Raw genomic sequence first — 17,068 nt, forward strand, 5'->3', positions numbered from 1 at the left:
TGTTTAATTGACACATATGTGGGTTCCTATGTCAAGTGTTTCAATGATTGTTCTATCAACCTGACTATGTTTCAAGCTGCCAACACCAATCTATTCTGACTCAGGATTTACACAATCAAGCAACAGTCCAAAATTTTTAAAGCAATCAGTCCAGTCCAAAACCTTCAGATCCATAAAATTTATGATGCCTGAGATTATAAACCCTAATCAGACTCACTATCATTCAATCATTCACATATTTCCATGTGTGTGATATAAAACCATGGAGGCAGAGGACCTATTGATGGATCTGAAGCACCAAATCCTTCTGTTTACCTGACCAATGAATTCCCTATGGAGCCCAGTCTTGTGTCACTGTGGGAAGCTTCCCTTTGGACCTGGCTCAAGATCCTTGATGCCAGTGATTTCAATAGGCTTCACGGGGCACAGATTTAAAAAACAAACAGGGCAAAAGGCAAGTTACATTTTTTAATTTACCTTCCCTTATTTTAATCTTAGTAATATTTTTGTTTCTGATTAATATTTTAATCAGTTTTGTGTTTTATTTATTCATATTTCATTTGAAAAACATTTTATTTAGTTCAATTAAAATGGTTTTGAAATGTTTGAGATAGTTTCAAAATTTTAACATGATTTATGAATTTAGAGTTGCCAAAGCTGAAACCCTACATTTCAGGCTGTTCTGAAGACAAGGCCTCTGCATTATGTTGCCTGTTTACCAACTGGACTCCAAAGAACTATACATGGCCCCACACTCAGTGTGACAATGTGGGTATCATGTGTAACCCAGGTTAATTAAAAGCAAAGGTGTGATGTTAGAAAGCTCCACCTATGAAGGGAGGGAAAAATGGTTTACTGAATTAAAAGAAAGAGAACTTGAAAAACAAGCTATGTGAGAACGAGGTGTGGACAAGTGACAGAAACACAGCACACTATAGAAACTAACTAAAGATATAAACTGTTAAAAGTGAAGTTAGTAGTTAGTATCTCCACCCTACTTACTGGAAATAGGGTAAAACTCTTGGAGGAGAAATGTTATCAATAAAAGATCAATTGAAGCTACAGCTATAATGTGCATCAGCTACAGCACAACGATATCAGTGGAGAGTGGTGTCCAACATCTCTATTGTGTAACTGGGAATTAGTTCTGTTAAATTATATCAAGGGATTTGGTGAATTAAAAAACACTTTAACTGTTCCAAGTGTATAATTTGTGTGTGAAATATGTTCAGTAGTGTAGTAACTGAGAAACATTTGGAAATGGCAATGTGATATTGAGTTATTTTGAAATAGAAAATAGAATGTAGTAAGAACTTATGGATTGTAATCCTGTTGTATACAGGTCAGGTTTTGTGACCTGTAAGTTTTGTGAATCAACTTTCTGTGGATGACCCACTATTTCATCCATCAGACCAAGGAATAAGATGGCAAGCCACCCAAGATCGAAGCGCCAGCACAGGAACAAAATGTTTCAAGAAATAGAGTATTTAATACAATTGGATGTACAAGTTTGTTTTTCATTAGAAGGATTTGAATTTGAGTTTTTGGAAGAACTGATTATTTTTTCAAAGACTTAGATCAGTGATTGAATGAAATTTACTTTGTTTAAAAGCTGTGATACTGGAGGATTTGTCGCGAAAAGAGTTAAGCTGTATATATATATTTTGGGGACTGAATTTGAATTTGTAGGCATACTGACCTGAAACTAAGTCTAAGAATAGGGACTGAATTAGCTTTCTAACTAACTAGGGGTAAATAAGAGTGAAAGATTAGTCTGTAAACCCCAAAATAGGAGAATAACAATAGATCTAATTAGTTAGGGAAATTGGAGTAATAACGGTTATTCTAATTAATCTCATTGATTCTAACTAAAAAGCAATTTAGTTTTCGTTGATATCTGAGATTTGGAACCTAAACAGAATGTTGGGGTTTTGAATTGTTCTTACTCATGTAAATATTTTTTATTTACAGTCAGTCCTCCTTACCCATGGGGGATTGGTTCCAGGACCCCCCACGGATACCAAAAAACGCAGATGCTCAGGTCGGTGGACTTTAGGACCTGGCGGAGCTTGGGACCTGCCGCCCGCAGTGTCTCTTTTCCATTGACGGAAAATGATCACGATTGAAAATAAAGTGGAAATAATAAAGTGATCGGAAAGAGAATGAAATGCCATCGGTCATTGGAAAAGCGTTAGACTACAGTCGGTCAACGATCGGAACAATTTAAAAGGATAAAGTGAGAATAATGGAGCATGTGAAAGGACCTGCCCCGATGAAAGCTACAATTATTACTAAGCAATGCAGTGGTTTAATTATTGAAATACATACGTTTCTTAAGTGTTTCATATGCATTGTTACGTACTCGTGACATATGACAGTGGTACCCTTGTCACGTGACTGGGGTTGAAGGTATACTGGACTTGAGGTAATGGTCTTGTGATGGTGGAGTGATGTCATTTTCCCGCCAGTAGGGATCATGTGACAGGTTTTTTTTTACAGGTTATAAAAGGAAGACCCCACCCTATGAGGAGGGGCAGTTCGTGGCTGGATTTGCCAAGTTGACTTCATGCCACTGCGTGATTTAATGTGATGACGCAGTTTAGTTGAAAGATGAAGTTTTTATCTAATGCCTGAAGTTTAAAAGGTCATTGCCAGCAGGTTCTTTGCAATACTGCTAGTTTGAGAAATCAGTGGAGAGTGAAGATCAGAGTTTGGGAGTTAAAGATCGAGGAGAAACTAATTTCGACGGTGAAACGGGTTCGACCTGAGTTAATCCTTATTTGAAAGGAATTTGTTGACTGTTCTCATGTTAATCTCTGCGGGATAGCAGAAGATTGAGGACAGTGTGAAAGGAAAGGTCAGTGCCTTTAATCCGTTTCGTTTCGTAAATTCTTCGTGGAAAAGTTCGACGTCAGGGATCGAAGCAAAACGACGCGAAAGAGAATTTAAATCGTTGTATAAAGTCTCTCCTTTTAAATGGACTGTGAGCATTTTTACCTTTTGGCAATCCTACTTAAAAGAACTGTTTTTGCAACATCGCTTTAAGAACTGTTTAAGCTGCCGCACAGCAGCTGGTTTCTGGTTACGTTAGTGTTTGTTTACTTTTGGGGGATTTGTTTTCAGTGTTTAATAAATGTGTTGTTTGTTATAAAATCCCTTGCCGAACTCATATATTTATTGTTGCCTGAATACGTAACAGCATAGAAAGGTAAAATATATACTATATACTAAGACAAACATTTTACTGACGCTAAATAATACTGGATGTACCTGTTCCAACTTAGAGAACTTCTGTTTTTTTTTCGATTCTCGATCTATGCACATCCTCCCGTATACTTTAAATCATCTCTAGATTACTTATAATACCTAATACAATGTAAATGCTATGTAAATAGTTATACTGTATTGTTTAGGGAATAATGACAAGAAAAAAGTCTGTACATGCTCAAACAACAAGTGCTGGAGAGAGAACTTTCGGGTTTTCCCGATCCGCGGTTGGTTGAATCTGTGCATGAGGAACCTGCGGATAAGTAGGGCCGACTGTACTGCTATTTTTATAAACAAAGCTTACTTCCAGAAGTGTGTGTTTTCTATTCACTCCCTCCTTCTGGTACCTAGAGCTTCTACTAACACCTGGTGTAGTACTATGTCATTTCATTTTCTCAAAGTGTGCTGCAATCAGTCACATAAGACAAGCACTACACAGGTGTTACACGTGGGCAGTGATTTCTAAACAGGAGTTATTGTTCAGCTTGAGCTGGCCCTAAGTAAGCAAACCTTGGCACGCAAGGCCTCACGGCAACTGGTTAGCACTTCTGGTAAGAGGATGGAGGTAACTCTGACCAAGAACATCAACTTTCCCCAAAGCAAAAAACATTAAAGGTATGAACAAACTAGTTATTGGTTGAGTTCTTGGAGCTGTATTAACCTGTAAGATGTGGTTCATTGCTTTGTCGACTGTATTGGCGCCATCAGTTCCAGGTGATGCTGTGAGTCCAAGGACTTGAGGTAAGTTGGTCACATTCTTACGCTTTGCTTCAATGTACTGGGCCATGATTTTGTTATACACACCATTCTTCTGAGTATGATGACATTCATCAATTATCAGCAGAGAAAACTCTAAATTCAGAAAAATAACAAAAGTTATTTCCGAAAGAAAATCTGTTAATCTGGAAGTCAGTTCCATACTTCACCTCTGTGCCTGAGTCTCTTCAAACTCAATGAGATTTTAATTTTCTTGAACTCTCTAACATCAATCAAAACAAAATCTATGGAGAGACACCAGAAGTTCATCACATCATGGGACTTCAGAGATATGTACGTAAGGAATTTGTGTATGGAAAAAACATGTTCTAGCATATGGGCAGAATATGGGAACTCACAAGAAGATTGTTGAGACTTCCATTAATATTTCTTTGGGGCCCTATGATTATAGTACATGGATCTAAAGACTAGAAAGTAACAACCATGAACTAATAGGACATAAAGAGCAGAGTATAAGCTATTCGCGTTTAAGGTAGTTAAACTAAGGTCAATGTTGGAAAAATACAATGGTGCACATAATGCTTTTAACATTCACCAATCTGTGTCCTGACATATGCCTGTGAATATTTGTTAACCTTCTGGGATCAGATGTTGAATGATCTAAAGTGCCTAGGCAACCGGCATATTGGCCTGGAAAGAGAAATTTGATCACCAATCTATATGCAAAAGGAAAAAACAAAAGCTGGAAGAACTCAGTGAATAAAGCAGCATCTATGGAGGCAACGATGTACTGTATGTTAGACATGAGGAAAGATTGCGTCATCTGGGATCACACTCACTAGAATTGAGAAGGATGAGAGAGGATCTTTTAGAAGCATATAAAATTATGAAAGGGATAGAAATTATAAAGGCAGGAAGGTTGTTTCAACTGGTAGGTGAAACTAGAACTCAGGGACATAGCCTTAAGACTTGAGGTAATAGATTTAAGATAGAAATGAGGAGAAACTACTTTTTTACAAAAGTAGTGGATCTATGGAATTCTCTGCCCAGGAAGCAGTAGAGGCTACATCATTAAGTATTTTTAAGACACAGCTAGATAGAAGTTTCCATAGCAGGGGAACTAAGGGTTAGAGAGAAAAGACAGGTAGGTGGGGCTGAGTCTGCAGACAGATCAGCTATGATCTTATTGAATGGTGGAGCAGACTCAATGGGCCAGATGACCTACTCCTGCTCCTATTTTTTATGTTCTAATGTATGTCGATGTTTCAGATCAAGACCTTTTATCAGGACTGAGAGGAATTTGAAAAAGTAGCCAATATATAGCAAAAACATGTGACAGAGAATGGTAGGTGATAGGCTGGGGAGGAGATGATGGGTTGATGGAACCAGATTGGGGAGGCGAGCAGCAAAGTGACTCATTTGTCCACTATGTACATGATCAAAGCCTTCCATTGTAAACCTGTTCAAAATTAAACATTTTAGCACAATACACAATCCTGAATCCCTTGCCAGAAGGGAAGAAATAAATAATACTAGTTACCAATGCATCCTTTGCATCCAAGCTAATCGAAACAAGTCATCCCATTTAGCTTATCCAGTTAATTGCTAAAAGTGCAACCATGTGGTCTGCTTTCTCTCCATGCAACACTTTATAAACCAAATTGCTTCTACTCAGAAGGGCACAGAGCTCGAAGATTAAATTGTTCTACCTGTTAACTCTACGTGCTTTTCTTCTTCTGTACTGGTCAGTGAATTTTGCAGGATCTGTGCTGTGCAGATGATAACATCATTCATCCGTACAATGTATGCAAATTGCTCCTTAAGCTCAGTGTCACCAGTTACAGGAATCACATTATACCTGGGTGTTAGGGCTGGCTTAAACTCTTGTTCATAATGCTGATTCACCAGAGGCACCTGTAAAATGAATTCCCATCATTTTGTTTACCATACAGATACTTATATTTCAGTACTCTTGATAAGTAAGAATTCCATACCCTGATCATAATGTGTATACATTTACTTAATCAAACTTATTAATGCTCTCCCAGGGAATTTCACCAATACTGCTCAACACTGGGGAATTTTTGGGAGCACTACAAGGAAGAAAGAAAGAATTTTTTTTATTGTGATACAGAATGGAATGGGCCCTTCTGGCCCTATGAGCCACACCACCCAGCAAACCCCTGATTTTAACCCTAGCCTAATCACAGGATAATTAACAATGACCAAGTAACCTACCACTGGTAAGTCTTTGGACTGTGGGAGGAAAACAGAGCACCTGGAGGAATCGCACGCAGTCATGAGAAGATTATATGAACTCCTTACAGGCAGCGACAGGAACTGAACCCGGGTTGCTTGTACTGTAAAGTGTTGTGCTAATGACTATGCTACCGTGCCTCCCTAAGAGCTGGAAAATGATATAAAGTCCTTCAAATCAGGTCCGACAATCAATACCGTACCACTACGTGCCCAGGTTCTACCTGTCGCCCTGGCTACGAAGGATGGATCTGGCCCTTTTCCCGTGCAACACCCCTGTCAGCTGGTTGCTGCTGCCATACCTGTCCTTCGTAGAGAAGTTCTTTCAGGTCAACGCCTTTGACCACAGGGCCATTAGGCAGTGGTCAACACGTAAGGTTCTGCAGGCACTGCAGGAGAAGGATGTGATTGGCACAGTGGGGTGGTTCCCTGAGCAGACTGTCCAGTTCATCTGGCAAAATGCCTCATCGCCAGACCTCACCAACAGGCACCAAGACCTCGCCTGGCTGGCGGTGAGAGGGGCCTTCCCAGTCCGATCCCTCCTGTACGCCCGGAACGTTGTCTCCTCACCCCTCTGCCCATGGGAGGACTGCAGTGAGGAGGAGTTGGTGACCAACCTCTTTGCACACTGTGGGTTTGCGGAGAAGGTGTGGAGGAGGATGGAAGGGGCAGTGTCGAGGTTCATCCCCAGCAGCTGCGTAACAGAGGACTCTCTGATCTACGGGCTGCTCCTGGGGATGCACACCGAAACCAACATCCGGTGCTGCTGGCAGATCATCAACTCGGTCAAAGACGCTCTTTGGTCGGCCCGAAACTTGATGGTCTACCAGCACACAGAGATGGCCATGGGGGAATGTTGCCGACTGGCACATTCTCGGCTGCAGGAGTACGTGCTGAGGGACACACTCAAACTTGGTGCAGTCATCGCAAGGGCCTGGTGGGGAAGGACCACAGTCTAGGGTTCTTCTCCTGTGGGAGTTGAGGGGTGGGGAGGTTGGGGGTATACCCCTTGAATGTAAATATGAAAGAACAAAGTGCCATGTGGGTGGCAAAACTTCTGAATTTTGAAAATGTAAAGACAGTAATGGTACCAACTGTAAAGAATTGAAAGTCTTTGAATGGTTATTGTATGTAATTTTATTTTTAATAAAGTATATTTTGTTTAATAAAAAAAATGACTGTGCCTGAGATTCTAGTAAAATTCAACTTTCTTCCTCAGTTCCTCTGTTCAACAGAATAGATGACGTCCTTTTAGAAAGGAGATGAGGAGGAATTTCTTTAGCCAGGGAGTGATGAATCTGTGGAATTTGTTACCCACAGGTTGTTGTGGAAGCCAGGTCTTTGGGCATATTTAAGGCAGAGGTTGATAGATTCTTGATTAGTCAGGGCACAAAGGGATATGGGGAGAAGACAGGAAATTGGGACTGAAAGGGAAATTGGATCAGCCATGATGAGAATAAATAACAAGTCTAACAGGAGGGGGTCATCACTTCCCCAGCTATAGGTTGACTCAGTATAGGGCCTAATGGCAGAGGGTGAGAACGACCTCATATAGCGCTCTTTGGCGCAGTGCAGTTGTCTTAGTCTACTACTAAAAGTGCTCCTCTGTTCAGCAAGGTGACAGGCAGAGGGTGAAAAACATTGTCCAGAATAGGTGGATTTTCCATAGGGTCCTCTGTTCTACCACAGCCTCCAGTGTGTCCAGTTTGACTCCGATAACAGAGCCAGCCTTTCAAATCAGTTTATTGAGCCTGTTGGCATCACCCACATTGATGCCATTGCCCCAGTCCACCACTACATGAAACAGGGGTCGCCAACCTTTTTTTGCACTGCGGACCGGTTTAATATTGACAACATTCTTGCGGACTGGCCGACGGGGGGGGTGGGGGGATGTTAATCACGACTGGAATATAGGTGATAAGTCAACTATAAGTCACTTATACTCAATTTCATTTCTAAAGGGCTTATCTAACGAATTTAAAATTAAACACACAGCACATATTTTCCTCACATGAATATAGTGATAAGTCAATTATAACTCTCTTATTAGTCCTATCTGCCTGCATTTGGCCCATAGGCCTCTAAACCTCTCTTATCCATGTACTTATTTAGATAGCTTTGCAAATGTGTCCACCTCAACCACCGTTTCTGGAAGCTCATTCCAAATTTGCAACATCCTTTGTGTGAAGAAGCTGACCCTGATGTCCCTTTTAAATCTTTTGCCTCTGATCTTAACCTTTTGCCCTCTCGTTTATAGCACCCTGTCCTTGGGGAAAAGACTATGTGCTTTCATCCCATTTGTGCTCCTTATGATCTTATATATCTCTATTGGGTCACCCCTCATGATGAAATGATGAAAAGAACTGGTGAGCCAAATGGCCTAATTCTGCTTCTATATCTTATGCTGTTATGGTCTCATTCCTACTTTTTTCCCTTTGTACCCAAAATTCAGCAATGGATATACTTACCAACTTGGCTTCCTTTTGCCCTCTCGTTTATAGCACCCTGTCCTTGGGGAAAAGACTATGTGCTTTCATCCCATTTGTGCTCCTTATGATCTTATATATCTCTATTGGGTCACCCCTCATGATGAAATGGCTGATGAAATGATGAAAAGAACTGGTGAGCCAAATGGCCTAATTCTGCTTCTGTATCTTATGCTGTTATGGTCTCATTCCTACTTTTTTCCCTTTGTACCCAAAATTCAGCAATGAATATACTTACCAACTTGGCTTCCGTGGAGAATTTCAAAGATGTGCCATCTTTGAATGAAGATGTTTCTCCCAATCTCAATCTTAAATGCCTGACCCTCACCCCGACTTTGTGATACATATCTCTGGATTCTCCTCAAGGGGAAAAATTTTCATTCATCACCCAACTTGACAACCCCTCTAAAATTCCAACAGATGTTAGTTACATCTTATCCCTCCAAACATAAAATATAAGGTAAATCTAAAAGCAATAGTTGGAAATGCTCAACAGGCAGAGAGCATCTGTGGAGTGGAAAGTACAGGTAGCATTTCAGGTCAAGGAAAGATCATTGATCCATACATAAAATTCTTGCTTCCCTCTCCACAGATGCAACCTCGTTTGCTGAGTGTTTTCAGCACTTTGTTGACCTATTTAATTCAACTCTCATTGCAGATACATCAATCTAATGGATTCACTGAAAGCACTTTGCTGCAAAGCTCAAGACTAAATTTCAAGAATAATATTTCAACTGGAATTGTTGCCTGAAAGCTACAAAGAGATAATGGACTCTGCCTTTAACAGGGGAATTATCTCTTTCAATCCACACAGTGATGTTATACAAGAACAAAATAATCCCTTTGGGAGTGCTTCAAGGCAGGGCAAATTTGATCAGGTTAACCCAGATTTTTGCTTCATCTCTGTCCACAAGTGAGTTTCTGGAGGGCTGAAGGGTACCTTGGTTTGTGGAGCATTTCAAAAACAAGCCTGAGAACTACAGGCCAATGAGACTGACATTGGTGATGAGTAAATTCTGCAGGGAATTCTGAGGGACAGGATCTACCAGCATTTGGAGAGACAGGATCAAATTTGGAACTGTCAGCTTAGCTTAGTTCATGGGAAGTTGTGAATGACAAATCTCTTGGAGCTCCTCAAGGAGGCAACCAAAAGGATAGATAAGTGAAGTGCAATGAATGTTGTCTTTATGGACTTCAGCAGGACCTTTCACAAAGTCCCTCAAGGCAAGCCGGAAAGTTAGATCGGATGGGATCCAAGGGAAGATAGTGGATTGGATTCATAGTTAGCTCAGTGGCAGGAAACAGAGAGTGTTGATTGACAGTTGTCTATCAGGTAGAGGCCTGTGTCTAGTGATTTGTCATACAGGTTAATAGGGTTGTAATTTATATAGCTATTTGGATGTGAATGTTCAAGGAATGGTTTGCAAGTTTGTGGATGATACAAAAATAGGTGGTGTTTTACATATTGTAGTATGGAGGAGTTACTATGGGAATCTGAATCAGCCAGAATTGGGGCTGAGGATTTCAACCCAGAAAAATGTGAAGTATTTAATCTTGAGTGATCAAACCACTGTATACTTACAGTGACTGGTAGGGCCCTGGAGAGTGTTATAGAACAGAGGGACCTAGGAGTGCAAGTACACAGGTAGAGAGGGCGGTGAAGAAGGTGTTTGGCATACTGTCTTTCATCAGTTAGGGCAGTGACGTTAGGAGTTTGGGAATTATATTGCGGTTATAAAAGGCATTGGTGAGGCCAAACTTGCAATATTGTGAACAGTTTTGGTCACCCTGTTACAGGAAGGATGTTGTTATACTAGAAAGAGTGCAGAAAAATATTAACAGGATGTTGCTTGGACTTGGGAGCCTGAATTACAAGGAGAGGTTGAGTAGTCTGGGACTTTTACTCTCTGGAATGTAGGACACTGAGCGGTGACCCGATAGAGGTACATAAGATCATAAGGAGCACAAACGGGATGAAAGCACACAGTCTTTTCCCCAAGGAAGGGGTGCTATAAACAAGAGGGCAAAGGGTTAAGATCAGAGACAAAAGATTTAAAAGGGACATCAGGGTCAACTTCTTCACACAAAGGATGTTGCAAATTTGGAATGAGCTTCCAGAAATGGTAGTTGAGATGGGCACATTTGCAAAGCTATCTAAATAAGTACATGGATAAGAGAGGTTTAGAGGCCTATGGGCCAAATGCAGACAGAAAGGACAAAGAGTCAGAATAAACAAGTTAGGCCAAAGAGCCTGTTTCCATGCTGTATGACTCTATGACCAAAGCTCAGATGAGACAACACTGGTTATGTTCATCCAGTAAATTTGAGAAATCCATTTTGGATTGTAGCAGCAGTTACACTGGCAGCTGCTGCTTGTTCAACATTGAACAGCCATTGACTACCAGCAAGTTCCTTTGCCAGCAGTAAAGCGGTTCTAAACAGTAGTGACTCAGTAACCCCTGGTTTATAATATTAAAATGCTGACTGTATATTTTACCTTATTTACAAGAACAGCTACTTTGCCTTGTCTTCTCGAGTCCAAATGGTGTCTGGCAACAAACACAGCTGCCCGAGTTTTGCCTGCACCTGTCGGTAGCCATATGATGATATTTTTTCCTTGGAGAGCAGGCTCCACAACCTCCCACTGATAATCTCGCAAATCAATTTGCATTGTGTATCTGCAACAAGACCAAAAGAAGTTAACCCCCTCAATCATTTTAAATTCAAAGAGGACTGTGGATTTAGCTTAGGGTTGATATATCATCTTTTTAACACTTTGCAACTAAAGTAATCTGCTTTTTCTTGTCACCTTCACTTAAAAGGTGTGGTTGTAGATGCTTTATTGATCCCAAAGGAAATTACAGTGTCATGGTAGCATTACAAGTGCACAGATGTACTAATATTAGAAGAGAATAAATAACAAGTCTAACAGGAGGGGGTCATCACTTCCCTGGCTATAGGTTGACTCAGTATAGGGCCTAATGGCCGAGGGTAAGAATGACCTCATATAGCGCTCTTTGGAGCAGCACAGTTGTCTTAGTCTATCACTGAAAATGCTCCACTGTTCAGCAAGGTGGCATGCAGAGGGTGAGAAACACTGTCCAAAATTACCAGGATTTTCCATAAGGTCCTCTGTTCTACCACAGCCTCCAGTGTGTCCAGTTCGACTCCTGTAACAGAGCCAGCCTTTCTAATTAGTTTATTGAGCCTGTTGGCATCACCCACATTGATGCCATTGCCCCAGTACACCATGCATAGAACAGGGGTCACCAACCTTTTTTGCCCCGGGGACCAGTTTAATATTGACAATATTCTTGCAGACTGGCCGATGGGGGGGGTGTTAATCACGACCGGAATATAGGCGATAAGTCAACTATAAGTCACTTATACTCAATTTTGTTTCTAAAAGGGTTTATCTAATGAATTTAATATTAAACACACAGCGCATAGTTTCCTTGTATGAACATATAAAATCATTGCAACACACCAGTGAGAGGACAAGGTAGGAGATCTCCGTGCCAAAGCTGTGGCGGTCACAGTCTGGAGAGACAGGGTGTGCACCCGCTCCCCTTGTAGGTAGTGCTAACGGTCCATCTGTCCGCGCTCCCGGCCAATACCAACTGCTACGCGAGACAGCTGGTTACCCAAGGCCAACCAGTGATACCTGGTGCGAGGCCATCACTGCGTTTAGGCGCCTGATGACCTCGGGTGCGTTCAAGTTCAACAGTGGGCGTGACAGGGAATGAGGAAACGTGCAGCTGATTCATATCGTTTCATATCGCCAAATTGTATCGTTTCCTCACGGCCTGGTAGTTGGGGACCACTAGCATAGAAGATTGTACTGGCGACAACAGACTGTTAGGACATGTGAAGGAGAGGCCTGCACAGTCCAAAGGACCTCAGTCTCCTCAGGAAGTAGAGGCGACTCTGGCCCCTCTTGTACACAGCCTCTGTGTTGGTGCTCCACTCAAGTCTGTCATCCAGGTGCACAGACTGGTCCTAACCACATCCACATCCTCACCATCAATAGTAACAGGGCGCAGTGTAGGCTTAGTCTTCCTAAAGTCCATCACCATCTCCTTTGTCTTACTCCATGAAAAAACTGGAGTATCTACAGCATAGCCTATAAGGTGATGGATGTGCTTAAAAGATCAAAAGCAAGCAGTGACAGAGTAGCTTTAGGGATAGAAATTATGGATCTTGTACTGCTGAAAGCTGCATTGTGAAGACTACACGTAAAGACCTAAGGCATAATTTTTCAATCTCCATTGTCATTATTTGCATTCAATCAGAAAAAATATTATCCCTTTAGCTCTGCTTATATTATAATGTCTTTATTCTTGAAGCATTTTATCAGATTTCCAATAAACAAATAAATGGAAATGAAAACTGGGCATTTTCCACAACAGCCAACACACATTGACAGCTCCACGTCTAAGTAACAAGTTCAGAATTGGGTTTATTATCACCGGCATGTGACATGAAATTTGTTAACTTAGCAGCAACGGTTCAATGCAATACATAATCCAGCAGAGAGAAAAAAATAAATAAAATAAAAATGATAATAAATAACCAAGTAAATCAATTACATATATTGAATAGATTTTTAAAAATGTGCAAAAACAGAAATACTGTATAGAACATAGAACAATACAGCACAGTACAGGCTCTTTGGCCCACAATGTTGTACCATCCCTTAAACCTGCCTCCCATATAACAACCCCCCCATCTTAAATTCTTCTATATAATGCCTTCAGCAGACAATGTACCTTCTGGTTCAACCACGGTTTTTGGTTTGGGAATGTACAGTAAGTCTTTGTGGGCACACACTCATCCACACAGATTTTAACGAAGTCGGTAACAACTGCATCATACTCATCCAGATCCAAAGATGAATCCCTGAATACAGTCCAGTCCATTGATTCAAAGCAGTCCCGTAGGCGCTCCTGTGCTTCCCTTGTCCATAGCTTCTTGGTCCTCACTACTGGTGCTGCAGTCTTCAATCTCTGCCTCTACTCAGGGAGTAGAATTACAGCCAGGTCAGACTTCCCGAAGTGAGGGTGTGTAATAGCACAGTAAGCATTCTTGATGGTGGTGTAGCAATTGTCCAGTGTGTTGTTTCCTCTGGTATTGCAAGTGATTTGTTGATGGTAGTTGCTTAGTGATTTTTTTCAGACTGATCTGGTTAAAATCTCTCAAAACTGAACTGTTTTGTCCACGTTGATCCCATTGCTCAGATCATCTAAAAGCTGCTTGATATTGGCCTGAGGTGGAATGTAAACTGCTACCAAAATGATCCCGTGGTAGGTAAAATGGATGGCACTTTACTGCTAGATATTCCAGGTCTGGTGAGCAGAATAGGGACAGCACTGATATACTTGTGCACCAAGATTTGATCATGAGGCATACTCCTTCACCTCTGCTTTTGAGAGACTGTAGATCTATCCTGACACTGTATAGTAAACCCGTCGATCTGAATCGCTGCATCCGGTACGGAAAGGGTTAACCAGGATTCCGTGAAACAAAGGACACACGCGGTCCTACCGTCCCCAGGGTTATTCAGCACCTGGCTCTGAGATCATCAGTTTTATTCACCAGAGACTGCACGTTTGCCAGCAAAATAGTCGGTATGGGGAGTTTAAAACCCCATTTCCTTAAACGCCCTTGTAACCCTGATCTACACGCACGCCTCCTCTGAGGTGTCCTCCGTGGGCACTTCCGACTACAATCGGTGTTGTTTCTGTCGGTTTTAAGCAGCGAAGTTGGAAATTTTCCCAAATTTTGTTTGTGGAGAGTGCACTGACATAAATATCCCATGAGTGTTACAAATCTACTAACATAGTGCAGTTAATTATTCTCCATGGTAGAGCAAAATGAAATTTAACGTTATTATAATTAAATCAAGGACTTTCTCTCACTCTTTTTGCCATGATACAGATCACTCATAGATACAAAAATTCATAGAGTTATTGTACATGAAAAGAGGCCCTTTAGCCCAGCTCATACTTAAACTGCACTGTCTGTGACATGATCCAAGAAATACAAGGACATGAATTAGAAGCAAAAGTAAGCCACTCACTCCTCAAACTTGCTCCATCATTTAATGGGACTAAGACAGACCTTCTAATAATCTCAATTCCAAATTCCTATTATTGTTTGCCTTTTATTCCCTTGTTCATTGAGTATCTTAGTTCCTCTGTCTTAAAACTATTCAAGAAAATGCTTCCTCCACCCTATACACTCAGTGACCTCTTCATTAGATACAGGAATGGAAACTGGTGTGATCTCCTGCTGCTGTAGCCCCTCCTCTTGAAGATTTGATATGTTGTGCATTCAGAGATGCTCTTCTGCACACCACTGTTGTAACACGTTATTATTTGAGTTACTGTCTCCTTCCTGTCAGCTTGAATCAGTCTGGCCATTCTTCTCTGACCTCTCTCATTAACAAGGCATTTTTGCCCACAGAACTGCCACTCGCTGGATGTTTTCTTGTATTTCACACCACTTTCTGTAAACTCCAGGACTCTTGGGCATGGAAACTGCAGGAGATCAGCACCCTGTCTGGCACCAACAATCATTCCACAGTCAAAGTCACTTACAGATCTCATTACTTCCTCATTCTGGTGTTTGGTCTAAACAACAGCTGAACTTCTTGACCATATCTGCATGCTTTTATGCATTGAGTTGCTGCTACTTGATTGGTTGATCAGATATTTGCATTAAGGAGCAGATATACAGGTGTACCTAATAAAGTGGCCATGGAGTGTATATGACTAATAATGATTGCACCTTCTAGCATTCCTTGCAATGTTTGGACTTTGCTTGTAGGTTACAACATTTTAAAATCTCACAAGAGATTTGGTTCATTACAGTTACTTCAAGGTATGACATAAATTAAAAACTAACTCACTGGGACTTACCAATCACCCATTGAACGAAACTGTTACATTTAGCTCAAAGAATGGCTGCTTGCCTGAGATGTTGGGGGTTGCTGAATCTGATAAAACTGCATTCAAGCTCAAACAGCCATCCACACAAGAGAGGAAAACAAACACTTAGGTGGAATCCATACCTACAGTTGGGTTCTTAGAATTATTTTAGTTAAACTAAGCCAGTATTTAATCAATTTCAGGATGTCATTTACATCCACAGGAGTAAGGTACTACCAAGGTAAAGTGCATATAGTAAGCTCCCTCAGGTAACCAGATAATTACACAACATTTAGCAAAACAACAAATTTCACGACATATGTCAGTAATACTAAATTTTATTCCAATGATTAAGTTCCAGTGACTTAGATGCTCCTGAAAGTAGATGGGTCTTCATTCAACAAACACACATCCGATAAAGCTGGACTCCCACCGGCACTACACTGGGACCACAGCCTAGATTCTTGCACTCAAATCTCCCAAGCAGGAATTGAACTCGAAAAATATTTTAAAGAGACTTTCAGCAGAAGCTCCAGCCAAGATGCAAACACCATTTTTTGAATCGAAAACCCACTCACCTCTAAGCCCTTCTTGTTCTTTCCCGGTGAGCAGCGAGGAAATGACAACATTTGATTCTGCCTTGGCTTTCAAATAGAACATTTAAGTTCTGTTTTATTTGCTTCCAGAATAGAAACTGAAACTAAGTGAGTGGCTGGAACCTACATCAAGGGCCTTTAAAGGGGGTACATGGACTGCCAATAGAAGCTAAATGTTTGAAGTTCAAATGACATTTGAGTGAAAAAAAATTCACTTTTGCCACAAATAAACAATGTTTTGATCGGTACCAGTGGATTGACAGGATATTGATCAAAAATTGAAACTGCAAGCTAACCTACTCAACAGAGGAAAGGCTTCCAGCAGAGATTTTAACTTTTAGTGCATGATTTCTCATTCACAGACTATAGAAATTACCCTTAAAAGTATAGTTTTTTACCATGTTTTTTTCTATTTTATCATGTACTGCTCCTGCTAACTTAACAAACTTCACGACATATGCCAGTGATATTAAACTTGATTCTGATATATTTATATAAAAGCATTAACCTTTCATTTTTTAAAAGTGTAGGTTTTCTTAGCTTAAGGATCAGAATTTTTAATGGGGTTAAGAGCTATGAGAAATTTGTAGCTAAAAATTTGCCAAATACATCAGATACAAAATCAGGTTTAATGTCACTGGCATATGTCATGAAATTTGTTAACTTAGCAGCAGCAGTACAAGGCAATTAAGAATAGTAGTGCAAAAACAGAAATAATTTTTAAAAAGTGAGATAGTGTTCATGGGTTCGATGTCCATTTAGAAATCAGGTAGCACAGAGGAAGAAACTGTTCCTCAGTCGCTTGGGAGTTTTAGTA

General features: G+C 40.7%; 1 protein-coding gene across 3 annotated transcripts in view; it reads right to left on the minus strand.

The window, feature by feature from the left end:
- The window catches only part of dhx58 (DEXH (Asp-Glu-X-His) box polypeptide 58), a 41,917-nt gene extending 25,547 nt beyond the window's left edge, over positions 1-16,370 (minus strand). The window contains exons 1-4 of one of the 3 annotated variants that reach the window (XM_059956460.1): positions 16,234-16,370; positions 11,224-11,404; positions 5,694-5,898; positions 3,929-4,119 (exon numbers count right to left, since the gene is read on the minus strand). In XM_059956460.1, coding sequence (XP_059812443.1) covers positions 3,929-4,119; positions 5,694-5,898; positions 11,224-11,397 — 570 coding nt within the window. In that variant the 5' untranslated portion in view covers positions 11,398-11,404; positions 16,234-16,370. Of the gene's footprint in view, positions 1-3,928; positions 4,120-5,693; positions 5,899-11,223; positions 11,405-11,837; positions 11,855-13,495; positions 14,345-16,233 lie in introns of those variants that run through there. The other 2 variants (XM_059956459.1, XM_059956461.1) reach the window with 2 other exon arrangements.
- Between the last annotated feature and the right edge of the window lie 698 nt (positions 16,371-17,068).

Source organism: Hypanus sabinus, chromosome X1 (genome assembly GCF_030144855.1).
Source record: "Hypanus sabinus isolate sHypSab1 chromosome X1, sHypSab1.hap1, whole genome shotgun sequence".
NCBI lineage: Eukaryota > Metazoa > Chordata > Chondrichthyes > Myliobatiformes > Dasyatidae > Hypanus > Hypanus sabinus.